The sequence below is a fragment of the Canis lupus genome, chromosome 16, assembly GCF_048164855.1.
Source record: "Canis lupus baileyi chromosome 16, mCanLup2.hap1, whole genome shotgun sequence".
Classification (NCBI taxonomy): domain Eukaryota; kingdom Metazoa; phylum Chordata; class Mammalia; order Carnivora; family Canidae; genus Canis; species Canis lupus.
The window spans coordinates 30,858,793-30,880,789 of NC_132853.1; the positions used below are offsets into that span (position 1 = coordinate 30,858,793).

At 38.3% G+C, this 21,997-nt stretch overlaps 1 protein-coding gene across 23 annotated transcripts in view; it reads right to left on the reverse strand.

Moving 5' to 3' along the window:
- The window catches only part of STXBP4 (syntaxin binding protein 4), a 214,435-nt gene that overhangs the window by 14,087 nt on the left and 178,351 nt on the right, over positions 1-21,997 (reverse strand). For 22 of the 23 annotated variants that reach the window (XM_072779972.1, XM_072779973.1, XM_072779947.1 and 19 more), the window contains one exon: positions 14,892-14,989. In XM_072779972.1, the coding sequence (XP_072636073.1) occupies positions 14,892-14,989 (98 nt within the window). Of the gene's footprint in view, positions 1-14,891; positions 14,990-19,795; positions 19,901-21,997 lie in introns of those variants that run through there. The other variant, XR_012008817.1, reaches the window with a different exon arrangement.

The window sequence follows — 21,997 nt, forward strand, 5'->3', positions numbered from 1 at the left end:
AAATTGCAAGATATGTAAATGTAGATATAGATATAAATAGACACATTCTGGAATATTATATGTGTATTTGTATGTTTGTGTGTGTGTGTGTATGTGTGTGTGTGTGTTACCTTTTTGAAGGTATTGAAGAGATACGAAAGCAATAAGTATTTGAGAGGGCAAAAACTCAGAGAAAGGAGAGCCCATAGAGTTGAGTCCAGCTGTGTCAGTTGGTGGCTGAGAGATTGATTACTTTGTTTTGATTCATATGAAGGAGGTGCTGCCAAAAATTGAGTACAGAGTCCATCAAGGAATACTGTTCCTAATACATAGAAAGCCAAGGTTTTCAGTTGGAATCTTTGAAGATCTATATTTTAGGAACAAAGTTAGTCTGAAATAGACTAATCCTAGTTCTCAAAGAGTGAACTCCAGCTATTAGGGATTCAGGTGATTAAGGTGGTCTACATCTATAACTGTTTTAACAAGTAAAATCAAGTCTTTTCTGAGGAAGATAACATCTTTTCAAGCCTTGAATTTTCTCTATAATTTTCACTCACAATATTTATAATTCAGTTAAAAAAATAATGAGTCAGGCAAAGAGAGAAGAATTCACAAAAGAGAATCAAACAAAATAGAAGAAATAGAAACAGATGCACAGATGATCTAGATGTTGGAGTTTTCAGCTATGAGCTTTAAATTAACTGTGATTAGTATGTTCAAGAAATGGGATGATAAAACAGAGAATTTCAGCTGGAAACTAGAGACTATGAAAAAGCAGCAAATATAAACTGTGGAAATGCACAATATAGTAACTGAAATTAAGAACTAAATAGTTTAGCATCAGATTAGCCACAGCTAAAGAGCAAATTAGTGAAAAGGAAGATAGGCCAGAAGAAAACATCCAGAATGATATAAGGAGAGAATAGAATTAAAAATGGGAACAGGGGGTCCCTGGGTGGCTCAGTGGTTTAGTGCCTGCCTTCGGCCCAGGGTGTGATCCTGGAAACCTGGGATCATGTCCCACATCAGGCTCCCTGCATGGAGCCTGCTTTTCCCTCTGCCTGTGTCTCTGCTTCTCTCTCTCTCTCTCTCTCTGTATCTCTCATGAATAAATAAATAACATCTTTAAAAAAATAAAAAATAAAAATGGGAGCATATAGGGACACGGTATAATGGTCTAACATATATCTAGCTGGAGTCTTAGAAAGAAAGGAAAGAGAATATGGGCAGAAGCATGTTGAAGAGATGTTGACTGAGATTTTCCAAAAATGACCAAAAAAAATCAAATCATAGTTTCAAGAAGTGCTATAAACTCTAATCATAATAAGTAGCAGATAAACAAAAAACTCCCCTCACATCTATAGAGAACATAGTAATACTGATAAAAATCAAAGACAAACTATTGAAACCAATCAAAAAAGAAAGAAAATGACTGCTTTCAAAAAAGGCACCACAGAGATTTAGGGCTAGCTTCCTAAGAGAAAAAAATGGAAGAAAAAAAATAATGGAAAAATATCACCTAAATTCTGAAACATATATTATAGCAGCCTTTACTTGAATACCACTAGTGAGTTTGTCAAATAGTCCCATTTGGGAATATATGTGACCAGTAGAAATTTCTTTCTTAGCTTGTGCTAAAATATATCTGCCTATAATTTTTCTGTGTTCTAGTTTTATCCAGAGAATTTCAGAGAATTTGGAATTTCAGAAAATTTGAAGCTAATTTTTCCTCTATTTGGTTGGGAAGGATAATTCTCAACACCTTCTGGAGCTTAAGAAACATTTTCAATCTTACCCAAGGTCTCCTACCATCTATCCTTTCTACAACCACTGAGCATCTCTCATGTACCTGTCAACATTCCTAACTGATGTGACTACGATGATAACCAGGACACACTCACTATTAGGAGTTCATAATTTTGAGGGTGGGAAAGATGGCAAACAGTAACTGCTGTGCTGTGAGATAATTTCAATTACAGGAGTGAGTGCAAGATGCTACACGAGTATACAGTAGGGGCAAGTAACTCAAATAAAGAGGACACAGCTCCTCAAGGAATCGATAGTGGAGATGAGACAGGAGCGAGCTATATAATTTTTCTTTTTGAATGGAAATGCAAACTACGTATTCTAGATGTAGAGAACCATACATGCAAAAGTATAAGAAAGTGGAAAAACATCCCATCTGGTCTGTCTTATTCTCAACTACAGCAGACAAGCTCCTTCATGAAGTCAGCAAATAAAATTTCCAGCAGCTCCAGAACTACTTTGTTCTAGATTAGCAAACTCAGTGGAAAGAAGGTTCTTCCTATGGTCCATTTACCACTTTCCAGAGATGAATGCTTCTTGACCTTCCTTGGCTATTATGCCCACCCTCTGGACCATTCAGATTTGGAGGAGGAAAATAGTACCAGGATTAGACTTTGAAGCATGATTAGAAAAGAATCGATTGTTTCCAGCTCCATTGGAATTATCCATTCAGGAGATGGGTAGAATCCCCAGGGATAAGATGTTGGTCAGAAATAACCAATGCTTATTACATTCTCTCAGCCTGAACAGCAGAGGTTATCCACAACCCTATACTCAAGAGGTGTGTGTGTGTGTGTGTTTGTGTGTGTGTTTGTGTGTGTTGCTATGGAAAGAGCATGGAATTTGGAGTCTGAACTCTTGGCCAGGTTCACTACCTTTGTTAAGTAAGCTAAACAAGTCACTCTTTAAATTTCAACTTCAGTGTTTATAAAAATATACAATGTACATTACAAAAATGTACAACATCAGACTGGTTATATTCCCAAAAAATTTAAATGAAATCATCCATGCAAAAGCACCTACCACAAGTCCTGATATGCAGTATCTATTTAGATTTCCTTTGCTTTTTCCTTGGGCTTTCCGGTATCTAAGAGATCAGGGCCAGAGGTGAGAATTGTATAAAAATGGATCATATATTCCCAAGAACTGAAGAACCACAACAGCAGAATGTGGAAAGGGCTGTTTTGTGGAAGAGAAAAGCAAGATTTGGGTCATGGTGGAGAAGAGGATTTGTGTCTGGAGCACAGAATCGTCTTAGCTTTTGAGTTGACTCTGTCATCATTTGTTTGTTTTGTTTTGTTTTGTTTTTCTCTGTCATCATTTATGTGTATGTCTAACCACATCTATGTGTCTTACTTATATTAGATACGTTAAAGATAAATGATTGCCACTGGTTCAAAATGACACTGAAGAATGAAGGCCAAGAGAAAAAGAGCAACATCTTGCTTCAACAAAGTATGTGTCGTTCCCCCTTCATGTGAAATATTTACCATTTGTGCTAATTATCCTGCGGCATAACAAGGACTCTGAATATGATGACATATTAGGTTTGTAGCAAGTTCTGTTTGGTGACAGCAGTCAAGAGCGTCTATGCATACCCAGCCTTGCTGTGTTGCTGCTCTTGCAGCATGGCTATGCACTCAAAAGTTTAAAAGAGAAAAACTGCCGATGGAGCAAATACAGACAGAGTAGATCTCCTAGTGAGGCTTATCTTGGTCCTCCTTGTCTCTGCTGTGAATATTTTCTTCACTGTGACCTTAGCAGTTACATCCTGACTGGCCTTCTTCTTGCCTGGAATATGTTCAAATTTCTTAGGCATGCTGAGAACAGAATTGGAAGTTGATGGTAATGAGAAATACTGTAATTACAAGGCATCTTAATATTGAAAAAGAAAATGGATCTTTAAATTTATTTTCATTAATAACACAAGATGCTGGAACGTAGCTCTTCTCTCCTCTCTCCGCTTTCTCTCCCTTTCCTCCTCTCTCTCTTCTTTCCTTCTCTTTCTTAATTTTGATCTTTATTGTTTGAATAAAACATAATAATAATAAAAAAATCATACTTTTAAAATTTATTATTCAGATAAAACAGTGCCATCATTATGTAAAAATATAATAAAGCAGAGCTGCCTTAAAAATTGCTCTTGTAATTACTGCTTTAAACACCCGTGTGACTGGAGGGAAGCTTATTTCTGCAGCCACAGCTTATACGCTGCCATGGTAACATCTGGGCTGCAAGTGAACAGTGAAGCTTGTCATAAAAATCAACTTTGGCATGGGGAAATGACAGTGAATGGAACAATTTTAACTATAGGGGTACTTCCATTAGACAAAGTATATATACAACTGTCTCCAGAGAGAAAAAAATATCGGAGAGTCTGCTTCCTGGGACCATCCCTAATAAGATAGAGAGCAGCAGACTCTCCATTGAGTTAGAGGCACAGAGCGTGGCCTCTGTTGACTTAGCCTTTTCCATTGTCTTTTTAAAAATGGTTTTGTTTTTGTTTTTAATGTATGCATTATGTTTGTTAATTGTTAAAAGTGTATGCTGAAACTGCTCCTAGAAAATGGATTTTCTCCGGCAAGTTAATTTAGCTGTACATTCTATCAAATTTGAAATCAAACTATATTTCTCCTTCAGGGTAGATTCCTCTGAAAATCATCTCCAGACTTTGGCAGGAGTAACTTGACTGCAAGACAGAAAGAATAATGAGGCTGGGAGGAGGGCAGGGGGAGGAGAGACCAGTAAATTAAGTACCTTTCGACCTGAGTTTGAGCCCTAGTTCTAACCCTTATTAATTTGTGATCTTGGGAAACTAAGAAGGTACAGAAGCTCTATGTTTAGTTTTTCTCCTCTAATATAGAGAAGATGATAATGGTTAAGTATAAGGAAATACTTTGTGAGCTACAAAGTGCTATACAAATGGCAGTTATTATTATGGAAGTTAAGTCCCTTTGAAAGTTTTCCTCTTTATAGAAAAAAAAGAAAAAAAGCCCTAATTTAGAAAGACCTCCTAAGATAGTTTCATTAGCCATGACTGAAAAAAGAAAAATATCCTTTTCTTTGTAAAGGATCATTTGGTCACATTGCTAATACATTAATTCACATTCATTCATTCATGAATTCAGACATTCACTCATTCATTTTAAAAGATTCCTGACATTTATTGAGATGCTGTTAAGTAAAAGGCACTGTGCTAGGCAGTGGAGATATGATGAACAAGAATAACTTAAGCTCTGGCTTTTATGATCATCCTTCTAGTTGGAGATAAAGGCAAAAATAAGTACAGGAATAAAAAAATAAATTACAACCTATCATAAATGCTACAAAGAAACCAAGAAGGGAATTAGATTTTACAATAGGAGGATGATGGGGGCTAAATAGATAAATAGATAAATAGATAAAATAAGTACAGGAATAAAAAAATAAATTAACAACCTATCATAAATGCTACAAAGAAACCAAGAAGGGAATTAGATTTTACAATAGGAGGATGATGGGGGCTAAATAGATATGATCAAAGAAGGACTATCACAGGAAGTAAAACTCTAAAAGGCTGAGGTAGGGGAAGTATTCAGGGGAAACAGTATGTGCAAAGGCCCAGCGGTAGGGAAGAAGTTGGCTTACTGAGCAAGAGAGAACTGAAATTAGGCCAGTGTCTGGGTCATGGAAACCAAGACGAAACAGGCTCACAATGAGTGTGGAGACAGCTAAAAGCTAAATTATGCTCTCTACATGAGATTGGAAAACCATCGAATGGGACAGTTTAGTGCCTGCGTTTGGCCCCGGGACATGATCCTGGGGTCCTGGGATCGAGTCCCACATTGGGCTCCCTGCATGGAGCCTGCTTCTCCTTCTGCCTGTGTCTCTGTCTCTCTCTCTCTCTCTGTGTCTCTCATGAATAAATAAATAAAATCTTAAAAAAAAAAAAAGAAAACCATTGAAAAGGTTTTTAACAATGGAGGACATGAGTAGATTTTGGGCTATTCTACAATTAGTCTTTTTGAGTTGGAATTCATTATTTTGCCAAGTACCTTAGCATACTTGAACGTACAAGTACAAAACAAATTCTGGTTATCACCACTGAGGAAAATCAGAAGATCAGTCTGAATTCATTTTCCTATTATCTTAGACATTTAAGTTGAAAACAGGAGTTGGTTTTATTAGTGGAAGGTAACTCCATCTTCCATCTGTAGCATGATGGCAAACTTATGATTTTGATGGTCTTTAGAACTGAGGAACAGGAAAGAACAGACTGAGGCTTTTCATCAGGAAGGCATGCATATAATGAACTGAAATTCTTTGAACTTAACTGCATCTAGGGAAAAAACACATTGTTAAAGGACTTTGTTAGCTTCCTATAAGTTTTTTTTTTTTCCTAAGACATCCGAGAATTCAGAGTATAGTTTTCAGCAAGAATATGAATAGAAGTTTCTGTTCTGTTGTGCTTTCTGTTTTAAAATTTTTGTTCTGGGCAGAATCCTGTCACCGAGCAAGAAATGCTAATTGGACATTTGATTCATCTGGACAGCTGTGAATGGAATTTTTGCTAAGCAGCAGCAGATGTAGACCTAAAACAGAATGGCAAATGGCCATTGGCATAGATGTGATGTTAGCTGCATGTGCCCAATGCTCCAATCCACAAGCATCTCATGGTCTTTTTTTCCTTGAAAGATTTTTATTAAATATTTCTGTAAATTAATCTTAGTGATTGTAAAGGGCCAACCCAATTCATTGGCGTGGAAAGAGAGAATCTGTCACAGCCTTTATTAGTACTCCAAAGACTGAATTGGTGGAGTTAGATGGGAAATACTTGCTTTCCAGTTGAAAATGCAGAACAGATGCTGGCATTATTAACAGAACATTGCCTACTTGCAGTTCATGTCCTGGATGAGCTGTCTGCCACTTGGTCTCCAAGTCATACCTTTTAGTTTACTTAGGAATAAATGCCTTTAGAAGTGAACCATCTCAAAACAGGAATTCAGTACATTCAGAAGATGATACTATTCTTTCTTCCTTTTTTCTTTTTCTTTGGATACTGGTCTTTCTTGTTTGCTTTTAAGTCTGATGAACTGGTGAACCGATTTTATATCAGATGCTGGTTTATTTAAAGTAGGGACAATTAACCAAGGAGTGAACCCTGAAAAATCACTCATGGAATTTATGGTAAAGAACCAAAAACCATGGGTTCTATGTCCAGAGATTTTTATTTCAAAATTCTTCCTTGATAATTTTGATGTGCACTCCTCATTGAGACTCTCATCAAAATAAGAAATAAAAAATAGTTAAGATCTCTATCATTAGTTCACTATCATTAGTTCAACGTAGTATCTATGAACAGTCACACCACACTTGTGCATCATATAGTTCCCATAACTGAAGAACAAGTTGAGAGGAAACCAGAGGGTTTGGCATTCCCAAATCCAGCTAGGCCACAATCCTCCCTACACTGTCCTAGTCTGAATTTCTAAAGGAAATCAGGTCAATTTTTCCAGTGTATGTTCCCTTAGCTTGGTTCCCACTGTGTGAAACTGTGCCCCACTCTCCCTCCCATTCTGTTTAAAGGAGAAGATTTTCATTGGTCACTTTCATTTTGGTGGGAAACCACATTTTCCTATGACCATTGACATCTTTGGAAAGTTCCCATCTGTGAAAAGCTGACAATCTACATGGCAATTTTCTTGTACATTAGACATTGCGCAAAACAGGGTAGTTTTGTTTTGTCTTGAATCATGCCCTTCTCTCCCTACCTGCCAAGAGATTCTGATTTAATTGGTTGGGCCTGAAGTGTTTAACTGTCTTAATGTTTTAATAGCTCTCCAGATGATTTTAATATGAAGCTAGATTTAAGAACCACTGGTTCATGGCATCCTAGTTTGGCATCCACAGGTCTAAGGGTCTCCCTTATTATATTAAGAACTATCAATAAGGAAAATCATTGGCTGGATTTATTACAAACATTCTGGGATGTATGTACATTCTTCACTATAACTGTATTATTACTTAGCTATTTATGTACCAACTGCAGATCCACTGGCTTGTCCAACACTTACAGAATGGGACATGTTGTAGGGAGTGGCACATGGTAGGCAGGCGTTGGTCATGGAGGGCCTTGTTTGCCATCCTTAGGGGTATGCATTTTAATCTATAGGCAATGGATAATCATTGAAGGGGAGAAAGAAGCAGACTAATCATGTGTCATCTTATAAAATGCAAGTCATCATGACTGACCATCCATCCATAGATACAAATCACATCATCCCTGAGCCAATCCATACCGGGGATTCAGGTAAGAGATAATCTACTTAGGAAAATACAAACCATTCATTTATCCATTTATTCACTGAGAAAACATTTATTAAACACCTACTATATGCCAAGTACTAGGGATACAGAAGAATTTCTCAACCTTGGTACCATTGACATTCTGAACATATAGGATATTGAGGGCAGGGAGGGGGCAGCTGTCTTGTGCACTGTAGGATGTTTGACAGCATCCTTGTCCTCTACACACCAGATGCCAAGAGCACCCTCCACCTTCCACCATATTTACTCCAAACTGTGATAATTGAAATCACCACTGGATGAGAATCACGGGCATACAGAGATGAATAAAGCATACTCCCTGTCCTTAAGGAGTTTATAGTCTAATCTGGCAAAGAAAAGATGGGCATTAAAAAAGCATAATTAAAGGGTAAAAGTATCATAGAAACTGTTAAGAGAGCCTATATAGAAGAGAAACAACATCTGCATTCAGGGTAAGCAAAGAAGCCTTCATGGAGGTTAAGAGGCTTTTGAACTGGGCTTTAAAGATTTTTCTGGATGCACAAAGGTAAACTGGAAAAGCTGAGACTCAGAATAGCCCCTCAGCTCCACAGTCTCATCTAAGGCACCATATGAGTATTAGTTGATTTTGATCCTACTAATTGGACCAGGGTGGGCACCTAATCAATGACTGGTGAACAGTAAGGTGGCTTGTCAGAAGTGCTCTAATTGTGTGATGTCCACCATATTTTAACCTTTCTCATCCATTTTCCCTCTCCACGTTGATTTTAAGGTGATATGCACAAGTATGACTACTTAATGGTCAGGTCTCATTTTGATTGGTTGACACTTGGGCTCTATGGGTCATTACATACTGTGAATATACCACCAATCTCTCCATCCAAGGACATCACTCAGATTGTATTCTATGGGAATGGTGCCCCTAGAGTTGTGAAAGTCACCCTGCTTATCTACTCCTCTCTCCCAGCAATGTGTGAGGTGGATTAGAAGAGTGAAATCCTAACATTTCTCTTCTAGACAAGATTCATGTATAGCCAAGTCTCTTGCCTCTCATTCTCTTGACCTCCAACCTGCCTGAACTTGTAATAGATGTTTGTGTCCTCTATCTGCACCTGTGAGTTAGTTCAGAGAGGGTAGTAGGAGACCCTACAGCATTTTCTAATCTAGCCATTAGCAGATTGGGTCTATGAATAAGGGGATATTTCAATCTCTGCTTCTCCTTGTATATATTTTTGAGCAGGAGGGGCAAGTAATTAGATGCTTTGCAATGTACTCATGTTTATTTTTTTTTATTTTAAAGATTTTATTTATTGATTGATGAGAGACACAGAGAGAGAAAGAGGCAGAGACACAGGCAGAGGGAGAAGCAGGCTCCATGCAGGGAGCCCGACGTGGGATCACAACCCTGGCTGAAGGTGGCGCTAAACCGCTGAGCCACCGGGGCTGCCCTGTACTCATGTTTAGATTGCGTTTCCATGGAACCATGCAGGAGCTTTAGAGTCAGCAATGTGGGAAAAAGGACAGGTCATGTACAAAGAGCTCCAGATTCCTGTCACTCTGTTCCCTTGACCTGGTATAGTTCAGCTATATCTATCAATCTATCTATCTATCTATCTATCTATCTATCTATCTATCTAGCTATCTAGCTATCATCTATTTATCTATCCATCATTTATCTCCTGGGTAAGATATAACTTGGAATAAGTCAAATAAGAATTTCTATTGTTTAAAAAAGTTTCAAAAGTGCTGTTACAATAGTTTTACTGTACTGCCTCAACTTCTGATTTTGTCATCAAGACTAATCTTGTAAGAGCCAGCCTGCCTGGGCTCATATCCTGGCTCTATCACTTCTTGGTGATGTACTTTGGGGCAAGGTATAACTCTTTATGCCTCATCCTTCATCTCTAGAGTGGGGACCATAGTGTCAGCCTCATGGGATTGTTTTTAGGGTTCAATGCAGGTATATATGTAGGTGTTCAGGAGAGTGCCTGGCACATTAGGAGCATCATGCCAGAGGAAGGCCTGACACAGCACCATCCCCCTTTTCTCTCAGATTCCTCCTCTGTTGGCTGCTTGTGCCTGGATTTCTTTAATTGGGACAACTAAAAAACACCTTTCAATTGTCAATGCTTTTCTTCCTGAGAGTAGTGATGCCTTAGTCTTTGCCTGTCATACAAATCTGCAGTAGGGATTAATTAGGCCCTTTCCTGCGATCAAATCTTGGTGCAGGTGAAGAGGGGTCAGGGAGGAGGCTCAGAAAGAAGAGATGGGTGGTTCCAAAGATAAATATCTATTTCTCCCATTTTTTCAAATGACAATTTCAAGTCTCCAGCTTAGAAACTTGTTCTTTTCTCTCCATTCTTTCAGACATTCATATCACCAAATTGCAGATGGCTTAAGAATGACTCTCGGAGCCACTTCTTCCTTCCTGTTTGTCTTTTACTAGCTGAGTGCAGGCCCTCATCACCACCTTTTTGGACTGAGGTCCTCACCAGGTTCCTCACTGGGTTTCTTAAATTAGGGCTTGTCATTCTCCAAATCATGACAGATACTGCTGACAGATTCTGTGGCCGGTTGTTCTCTCATACTGTGCTCAAGAATCAGACAACCCACACTTTTTTGCCTGGCTTAAAGTCTTCACAGTTGGGCTCATTTATTCAACATTATTTCTGATTCCTGTACACATGATCCCTTCATCTACTCTGGTCGCCTCACTTCTCTCTCCTTTACTCATCCCTACATGCTAGGTCCCTGATTCCTCACATTCCTCATAGAGTGGATGTCTTCTAAGCTTACTCCCTGATCAACAATCTAGAATTCATGTTGGCCTTTCATACTGGAATGCCTTTCTCAAAACATATCCTGCTTATCTTTGAATACCCATCACAAAACACCAGTCCTCTATGTAGCTTTCATGAGTGCTCCAGGATAAATTCACATTCTCTTTTCTGAAGTTTGTTGGCACTCAAATTTTTCTTAGGTCTCTTGTGCATTTGTGTAGTGCTTAAGTACATGGTATTTGCAGTCAGACAGATGTGATTTCACATTTGAAATCTGGGTCTACCAATTAGTATCTGAGTAAATTAACTTCTCTTGATGTCAGTTCCCTTGTTAGAGGGGCTGTTTTGGTACAGTGCCAAAGATATAGAACCAGGGGTCACACTGGTTTGGGTTTGGATCCTGGCTTCACCACACACAAGGATGGGGCACTGGAAAGTTAGTTAACCCCTCTAAGCCTGAGTATCTTCATCTGCAAAACAGTAGAAACTTCAGAGAATGACTGTGAGGATTAAATGAAGTAATCCAAATAAAGTGTTTAGCAAATTCCTAGAAATTCTTATTAAAATGGAGGCTAATCACTCTTGGGAAGAGTGATTTTTCCCCTCTTCAGGTATTTATTTCCATGCAGAAGGCACTCAATTGGGAGTAAGAAACCTACTTTCCTCCCTTGTGCTTGTTGCACCTTGGAGGGGATGGGTGGAGTAAAGGAGTTATCTGACTTGATTAACACATTTATGAAGAATGAGTAGATTATGCTTGGCTCAGCAGCTCCTTTGCTTCCTATTGAGAGTGGATTGTCATGGGAGGTTGTTTTTTTTTTTTTTTTTTTTTTCCCAAACCATTTTATATCTCATTTCTAGGCAGGCCATCCTGAAGCATGTACCTCCTGGGCACTTTGGGGCAGTTAGTGAGTATGTATTGATTGAATTATGAAGATGAATTGTCATTGCCTATTATATAGCAAGGCAGCATGTTGAGTGGGCCTTTGCTCAGAAGGCAAGACACAATACAACCCATTACTGTTAACTCAAGGATGTGGTTTGATGGTCCAGCACAAGAGAGAGGATAATAGAGTCAGAGAGTCGAGAGTGCATTAGACCTAGAAAGAGACAGAAGAGACCTAGACAAGAATAAGGACTAGGGTAATCAACTATAGTCTTCCATGGCCCCAGAAAGGTCAAAGGAGAATAGGTATTATTTAGATAAAAATTGTTATTTTGAGAAAAATGGATGATCCACTGTCATAATCCTTCAAGATAATTTCTTCTGAAATATATAGACCATGACTCTCTTTCATGATGAAGAGTGCCCTTTCCCCAGTAGCATCAGCATCATGGAGCCTGTTGGAAGTACAGTAACTGCAGGCCTCACCACAGACTTAGGAATCCTGCTCTGCATTTTGACTCCCAGGTGGCTCACATGCAAATTAGAGTTTGAAAAGCACTAGCCTGGGGTATTCAGAGATCATTAGAGGGAAAACTTGGGTTCCAATATTCCCTTCACCACTCTCCAGCATGTGACACTAGAAATGGCTTATTCTTCCTGAGTCTCAGCTTCCTTAACTATAGAATGGGAAGGACACTCATTGTTTTTAGGACTTCTTGGACATAGCAAATGATTTGAATGTGCAGGTAGTTTGAAAACAGGAAAGGGCCCTAGAAATGGAAGCTCTCCAGTCACTTCCTATATGAGGTTGCAGAGGGGACAATGATCTTCCCTCCGCTATCACTTGTGAATTTAACTTTAATGCTAAACTGTATTCTTTCTTTCTAGCTCTGAGTAAACTCTACCGTGTGTGAAGATGTGAACAAGTCAGCAGATGATACATTTATTTTTGAACACGTTAATTTCTTTATCAGCTCTATTTATTTTCTGAGGGCATCACTGTATTACATTAATGCTTCAAGTTGTTAACAATACCAGCTGGCACTGCAGGCATCACTTATATTCACAGTGTAAAAGCCCAGGGGGTAGCATGGAAATTGTCATCCAAACCCCAATGCTGGATTCCCTCCTTGGCATGCTTTTCATCTCCCCTTGGGAGAGCAGATCCACCATTCCCTCCCCTGTTTTTAAAGCTTTTTATTTATGATAGGATTTGGCTTCTCTTCAGTTTATTTTATTCTTCTCTAGTGGATTTTGAGGCCTTGGAGGAGCAGAGACCTTTAGAGTTTCTTTCTTATCTGTTTCCTCAAGGTTTAGCACATAGTAGGAATGCAAGAAATATCCGCATAATTTGAGTGGTAAAAAACACAAAATCTATCATTTTATCCTTATTCATTCATTTGTTCTCAGCATCAGTGGAACTTTCTGATAAGCAATCTTTGACAGTATAGACGAGATCTTGTGCTCCCATGTGCTTTCATAGCACACTTCAAAATGCTCATCACTTATATATGCATCTTCAATGAATGTCTTTTCTGACACCTTGTGAACTTATTGCTAGCAGGGATTGTCTCTTATTTCTCCCCATGTCCTGAGGGCCCAGAACAAGATCTCTCATATAGTAGGTGTTCAGTAAATATCTGTAGAATTAAAATGAGTGATTTGACACAAATTCTACTTTCTGAAGATTTCTACTGTGATATTGTGATTTATAAGAAATATATATTTGGTCATTCAGATTCTCTTTTCTTGGCTGTTGTAATCTAGTAAGTAAAATGTTTCTCTGAGTTCTCTGAGTTGTTCTCACAGAACTTTAATCCAACCCAAGGAGGGGTCTTGAGAACATTTGATTTACAGCTAGTTGATCAGAAGCAGATAATGACCTGAGTTGGTGACTGACATCTGAAGGCTGAGGGAGTGTGAGAGTCAGTTTCATGGGACTGAGCCCTCAACCTGTGGAATCCAGTGCTACTTCTGCATAGGGAGTGTTAGAATTCAGTTGAATTATAAAACACCCAATTGGCATCCAGAGAACTTGGTGCTGTCTGGGAAAGCTTGTCCCACTTTCCACATTGGAATTGGGTCCAGAGCCCTAATTTACCTACCTTTGTGGCTTCTTTCCACGAACAATTTATTTCAACAGTAAACCTTTCCCGGTTGGAAATCTGGCCAATTTCTTTCTAGTTTAAGAAGTTTCCCTATCAGTTTCCCCCTCTACTGGCCTACTGCCTGGAGAGAAGGAAAGTAACATTTATTGCCTACTTTCAAAATATGTGACAAGTGTTACTATCTCTACCTTTCTAGTGATAAAGAATGATGCCCAGAGGGTAACTAGCATGACCAAGGTCACAGAGTTACTCAAAGGCAGGATTTCAACCCACATCTAACTGTATTTATAGTCACTCCTTTCACAGAATCACATCTCCCTTTGTAGGGGATAGAGGATTCTTTCATATTTTCTCTCTGGCATCTGTTCTTCAAGGCAGGAACTTGGTCTCTGAATAGGGCCACAGAACTATCTGGTCAGAGTTTGAGAAGAGTGATATTCTTAATTTAATTCCTTGTATAGATTTATTTTAACACGAGTCATTCAGAACTCAAACTTCACTCTTCCACACCATGCCACTTCTTTCCAGGTTGGGCATGTAACTTGACTGTGGCTCATTCCATCTTTCTCAGATCTAGGGCACTAGATGGGCACTAGATCAGGGCACTGATGGCTATTCTTGTAGATGCTTGCTGATTGATCCTTTCATTGGTGGTATGAACTGGGTTAAGACTCAACGTAAGCTCTGATACAAACGTGTTTGGATTGTCAAGAAATATATATGTCCCCCTCTCCCAGCTCAGAGTCTGTTCAAGTCACATATTTCATAAAGTCTAAAGAAAAAAATGGTCATCAGTATAATTATTGTTTGGCTACAGACCCATCAATAACCATTATTTAAAAATATATATTCTCATAACTTATACCTCATTTAATCTACTACTTACAGCTGTAATTGATTTTTTGAAGCATCCTTTCAACATCTGTTCACCAAATATGTATTCAATGCCTACCTTGCACCAGGCATTTTATGAGATATTGAGAATGGCAGGAGAGAAATCATGGGTCCTGGCCTCAAGTATAATTCATTCCTACAAAAAGTACTCACATCTGCCTGATGGACTCAAGGGAGGTTTTCCAAAGGAGGAGGCTTTGATGGAGACTGGATAGAGGGAATGAACATGTCTGGAAGCAGTCAGGTGGTAACTGAGAAAAAGATGTTGTATGGTTAGGTCATAGCACATAACAACAAGTTCTATAGTCCAATAAATTCTGCCCATGAGCTATTATTATTTAATGGCTGTAAGAAAAAAAAAAGGTTGTTTTTTTTTTAAAGAAGAGAAAAGGAGCATCTGAAAACATTCAAGATCACAGTTGTGCTCTGAGCACATTCTAATAGGTTTTTCCTGTCCTTATGTAGCCATTTGATAGAAAAGAACTCTGCATTTCAATTGCCAGAAAAGAGCCATCAGGCTGAGCAGAGAGAAGCCCTTCATGAGGTCCTTTAAAATCCAGTGTGGCTGCAGTGCTCTTGATGGAGACAAATGGGACAATCTGGTCACTGACAATGGAGTGGCAACTGTGATAAAAGGCCCTTCTGTTAATGGTAGTGTCCTCTCCAACCAAGCCACAGGGTGCTCTAGAAAAATGCATGTGCTTTCCGGCCCCAGGCATTTTTTTTTTTTTTTCTCTTGAAGAGAAGCAATTTCATCATACAGCTGAAGGGACTTGGGTCAAAGTTACATTGGGGCTCTGGTTAGACTTGATGAGTAGTGGGGTAGCTTATTTTAAATGGTGGCTCACCATATGACTCATTCATCATTGTCTCATAACCCAGAAAGCATCTAGTCTAAACTCCTTTTAGAAAAATGCAGCCCAGAATGGTCCAGCAATTTGCCCAAAGTCACATAGATGATTAACACCAGGTCTCTAATAATCCAGTGCTGACCCTTATAATAAGTACTGATCTGCCCTATTCAACATAAGTTATTTCATTAATAACCATTTACTGAATGCTTCTGGGGTGCTAAACACCTCCTCATCAAGCAGTGGATTATTCTCAATGGCAAGGCAGCATCCAGTTATGAATCAATGTTCACTGCTTTTAGGTCTTGATCTAGCTGCATTATGATCATTTATCTCTCTAAAGCCTCAATTTTCCCATCTGTAAAATGGAGGAGATATAGTCCCTGCTGCAAGGACATCATTAAGATTAAATGAGATAATGCATGTAGAGATCAGCATGGTGTCTAGAGTAACTGTGATGTGATCATTCTGGGCTCTTCAGCCAGAGCAAAGATCTTTAATTATTATGTCTGCCTGTCCTAAAGGTGGTTATGAAAGTTTTATTTCCTCTGTGTTGCTTTCATTCTAAGCCCCTCTAAATCCCTGATTGACAACTCTGGAGGGCTGAAGCTTATCTCCTTTGCAGCCATCCCTTTCTCTAGATGGCTCCTTCCTCCCACCTCTGGATTCTTGGCAGCCTTCCCTGGAAGAAATTCAGATGTGTCCTCTCAATACACACCCTCATACCCTTGGGAGGAAGCTTTGTCAATGACATGTCCTCATCTCCCAAAGCCATTCTGAGAGGAACAGAGGCCAGCCCCCAGATGGCATATCATCTGTCTCTGAGCCCAGCCAGGTTTGGGTTGGCTCACAAGATCTGGGACTTGTCTTAGTCTCTGACATTCTACTAAAGGGTTCCACAGAGCCTTGGAGTTTAAAAAAATCAACAATAACATAATAAGTAGTGCTGCACATTAGCCCTTTTGGCAAGAATCAAGGGAAGAGCACACTTAAGCACATACTTGGCTGTGCACATTCTTAACAGCATAATTGAGTTTTCTTGGTTCCTTCTGAAGCTTGATCACCTCTAATGTAACACGTCATCTTCTCGGCAAGGTTTTTGCACACGCATGAACACCCTGCTTCTCTGGTCTCCTTTTGCAAATCATCCTTCTGTGAGTGAGTATGCAACCTACTTTTGTGCACAGCCAGTTGGAGGGAATGCTGGCCATTCCAGTGTGCATTAATGATGGCAATACATTCCCGAGGGAGGCAGAAACTTCAGCAGAGGTCTGGAACAGATTTGCAAAATAACTCTATCTGCATAAAGCAGTTCTTTTCCATTAGTGAATTCCTTAGCCCCAAAGCTTGTGAGGCTCATTTGAATGGTTACCTTTTGTGGTTTCTTTGTCTCTTTTATTTTTTTCTTTGTCTCTTTTAATTTGAGGAATGAGCTTTTAATTTTGGATCTCTTAAGGAAATTTTGGAGCATCTTGTCTTGTTCTTTTTGTCATCTTGGAAAATGAGGATGTAGCTTTGAAGTGGAGCAAGAGGAATGAGTGGAGAAAAAAAGACCTTTTTTTTTGGTTGGTGGGGGGAAGACTTACATCACATCCATCTGCCATTTTAAACTTCGTGACAACAGGTCCTCCGACAGGTTAACTGATTGGTAGAAGATGACAAGGATCTTGTGTAGTTTTCCCCAGATTGGTCTGCCTCCAAAGACCATGCACTACAACACAGATAAAATGATTCTGTCGTTTTATTACCTCTTCTCGAAGTCAGGAGTTCATTTTATTTATTTATTTATTTATTTATTTATTTATTTATTTTTCATTTTTTTATCCTCGTATTAGCCTTCTTCTCATACTTCTTTTTGGGTTCTTTTGATGTAAACATCATGCATCTTTTAGGATCTGAGGCATATGCAATTGCATTGCATATTTTTCCCATTTGAATTCCAGTAACAATATATTTTCCTTATATACTTAGCTTTTTACAACACTAAATGCTTTGATTTACTAAACAAAACCACCCAAGTTTCTTCTAATTTGATTTGTATTCAAAAGATTAATACATGGTGGAGCAATTAGTTCTTAAAATCTCTTTTCCCTGTTGATGGTAGCTTGAAATATAGCTAGAGCTTTTCTTTCCACATACTGTTTTTATCCTGAAAATTCATATTTGTCCTGAAGTACTTGTTTAATTCATATTTTTGGTAATAAATTCATTTATGTTTTAATGGCAGCAATAATTTGAGAGGTGCTTATAAATAATTACTTGGTGCAATAGCAACAGGACCTCTGTTTAATAGAGAATGTGTGCAACGGGGTTGGTCTACATAATCTTGCAGTTTGGGAAGCTTCAAATTATTGTCCATGGCCAGGGCTCAGGACTCATGTGTGGAGACAGCAAAAGACAAAGCAGCCTGGATTTGTTCTGAAGGTGATGGTACATCATAGGATGTTTCACCGCTAAGTGTGATTTTTGCTGTGGATTTTTTGTATGGGTGCCCTTTATAAGATTAAGAAAATTCCTATTTGGGGCTTGCCATGAGATTTTAAAATCACAAAATGGAGATGAACTTCTTTTTCTTAAATGCTTTTTCTCCATTGAGATGAAAATATGATAATTAGCCTGTATTTTGTTAATGTGGTGAGTGAACTGTTCAAGTTTTTGGACATTAAGCCGATCTTGCTTTCTCAGAATAAACCTTTCTTGGTCATAATACATGAAGTCTTTATAAACACCGCTGTATTTGATTTCCTTATATGTTGTTTATGATTTTCTGCATCTTCAGGACTGAGATGATCCTGTCCTGTTCATTTCTTGTAATGCCCATGTCAGATTTTGGCATAACGATTTTGTTGGCTTCATAAAATAAATTTGGGTCTTTTCAATTTCATGCTGTTCTCTGAAACAGTTTGTATATAATTGGCTATGTCTTCTTTAAATGTTTGGTAGGATATACCAGTGAAGCTATTTGGCACTGAGTTTTCTTTGTAGGAAGTTTAAAATTATGGATTAAATTTCTTTGATGTTATAGGATGATTGAGATATCCCATTTTCTCCCATGTTAGTTTTAATAAATTGTATTTTTAATGTTAATTTTTCTATTTTATCAAAGTTTAACATTTAATGACCTAAACTGTTTATAATATTCTCATGTTATCTTTTTACTATCTGTAAGATCTGTAATTATTTTTTTCTTTTTTCTTACCTAACAAAGGTTATTTTTCTTCTGTTTTCTCTTGATCAGTTTTGCTAGATAGTTACTTTTATTACTAGCTAGTCAATTTTATTACTCTTTTCAAAAGATCAACTTTGGTCTTTGCTGATTATTCTAAGTTTGTTCTCTCCATAATTTTTGCTTCTACTATTTTTCTCCTTTATTCCATTTTCTTTGAAACTTGCTCTTCTATTTCTGATTTCTTGAGATGATTGCTTAGCTCATCACTTTCTGTCTTTCTACTTTTATAATACATTTATTAAAAAAATTTTTAAAACTATTTATTTATTCATGAGAGATACAGAAAGAGAGAGGCAGAGACATAAGCAGAGGGAGAAGTAGGCTCCTCACAGGGAGCTCAATGTGGAACTCAATCCCGGATCCCAGGATCAGGACTTGAGCTTAAGGCAGAAGCTCAACTGCTGAGCCACCCAGGTGTCCCAATAGCGCACTCCTTATAGGGATGTGCTAACTGAAGGCAGAGACACAGGCAGAGGGAGAAGCAGGCTCCATGCAGGGAGCCCGACTGGGACTCAGATCCGGGGTCTCCAGGATCATGCTCTGGGCTGAAGGCGGAGCCAAATTGCCGAGCCACCCGGGCTGCCCACTTTTTACATCCTTTTACAATATCTCCATGTTTCAGATGACTCTTGTGAACAGTTGATAGTTGAGCTTTGTTTTATTATAAAACCTGGAAATCTTTGCCTTTAATTGGAACATTTGGTCCATTAACATTAATTTATCACTGTTATCTTCGGTTTGAATCTCTCATTTTATTTATTGCAAGCTTCCTGGTTATGCCAACCAATGTATCTTTCTGTATTCTTTATTTCTTATCTTCTTTTATACTGATTGAATTTTTTCAGTTTCATTTTCCTTTTCTTATAGCTTGTTAAATACTTGTACTAATCTATTGGTGGTATCTTAGTCAATTTCAGCTATTCTAACAAAATACCATAAACTGGGTAGCTTATCAACAGTAGAAATTTATTTCTCACAGATCTGGAGGCTGGAAGATACAGATCATGGTGTCAGCATGGTTGGGTTCTGGTGACAGACCTCTTCTGGGTTGCAGATGGCCAAATTCTCTCCCATATTCTTATCTGGTGGAAAGAGAGAGAGAGAGAAAACAAGCTCTCTCATGACTCTTAGAAGGGCATTAGTCTCATTCATGGTGGCTCTACTCATGACCTCATTTGATTCCAATTACCTCCCAAAGTCCCTATCTCCTGATACAATCCCACTAGGGAGTAGGGATTCAACATAAGAATTTTGGGTCGACACAAACATTCACCCTGGAGATTGGCTGTCCTAAACATTACAACATGTGCCTATAACCTAACAAAGGTTAGTGTTACTTAATACTTTTTACACTCTTTCTGTACAGTGCAAGGACCTCAGAATATTTGAGCTCTACCTTTTAATTCATATACTATTATTGTTGCATATCAATAAAGTTTACAGATATTTTAAATTACCAGACATAATTATTATTGCTTAATGCAGCCAATATCCACTGAATTGTAACCATATATTTACTCTTTTAATTGATCTGTATTCCTCCCTTCATCTCTAAGCTTCCATCTGGGATAATTTTTTTTCTCCTAAAAAACTTCATTTGCTATGGATATGCTGAATTCTATTATTCTCTGAAAAATTTTCATTTCACCTTTATTCTAAAAGGCTATTATTGCTAGGTATTCTAAAGTGGCAAGATATTTGCAGAAATAATTCTATTGTCTTCTGTCCTTCATTATTCCTATTGAGATAGTAATATGTCTCTCTTTTTCTCCTATCTGATTTTTAATCTTTTTTTTTTTTTTTTGTCTTTGGTTATCAGCAGTTTTGCTATGATGTGTCTAAGTGTGGATTTCTTTGTCCTGCTTGGGATTTATAAGAATTCTTGAATTTATGACTTAATGCCTTTTGTTAGTTTTTTTTAAAAAATCAACCAACATATCTTCAAATATTTCTTTTTAAAAAAAGATTATTTATTTATTTGACAGAGAGAGAGAGAGAGAGAGCACAAGCACGGGGAGCAGCAAGCAGAGGGAGAGGGAGAAGCATGTTCTCTGCTGAGCAAGGAGCCCGATGTAGGGCTTCCTCCCAGGATCCTAGGATCATGACCAGAGCTGAAGGCAGACACTTAACTGACTGAGCCACCCAAATGCCCCATTCAAATATTTCTTCTTTCTCATTCTTTCTATATTCTCCCTCTGAGACTCATGACACATATGTTAGCCCTTTACAATGTATTTTTTAAAATATTTATTTATTTATCTGAGAGAGAGAGAGAGCCCGAGGGGGAGGAGCAGAGGGAAAGGGAGAGAAAAACTCAAGCAGACTCCATGCTGAGATGTGTGGGTCTATCTCATGACCCTGAGATCACGACCAGAGCTGAAACTAAGAGGCAGATGCTTAACCAACACTGCCACCCAAAGCACCCCTTCAGTGTATTTCGTATGTCCTTAAATCTCCTATATTTTTATGCGTTTGTTCCTTCTTGAATAATTCTGGATATTTCCTTCTATCTTCTTGTTTTACATTGTGCCTAATGCAACTGTTAAACACATCCATGGAGTTCTTACTTTTGGTTACTGTGTACTTTTTTTTTTTAGTTCTAAATTTCCATTTGATTATTTTTTTGTAGATTCCAATTATCCACCAAAACTCAGAATCTTGTCTTTTATCCCTTTTATAAGCATTATTATTCTAAAGTCTATGACTAATAATTTTATTTTGTTTTAAAGATTTTATTTATTTATTCATTAGAGGCACAGAGAGAGAGAGAGAGAGAGGCAGGGACACAGGCAGAGAGAGAAGCAGGCTCCCTGCAGGGAGCCCATTGTGGGACTCAATTCTGGGGACCCCAGGGTCATGCCCTGGGCCGAAGGCAGACGCTCAACTGCTGAGCCACCCAGGTGTCCTGACTAATAATTTTATTATCTAGAACTACCTGGATCTTTTTCTGTTTTCTCTGGTTCTTGTGTGTTTTTCCTTGTCTTCTCATAGAACTTTGTTCTTTTTTATTATGTCCTGGCATTGTATGATGAAAATTAGGGGAAAAAGGCTTATGACAATGTTTTCTTTTTCCAAAGAGGATTTATGTTTCCTTATGGAAGATATCCCAGAGGCACTAGAAATCTGCGGTCATGTTAGTTCAATTTCAGGGACTGAAATGACTTGAATCTTGGCTTCAA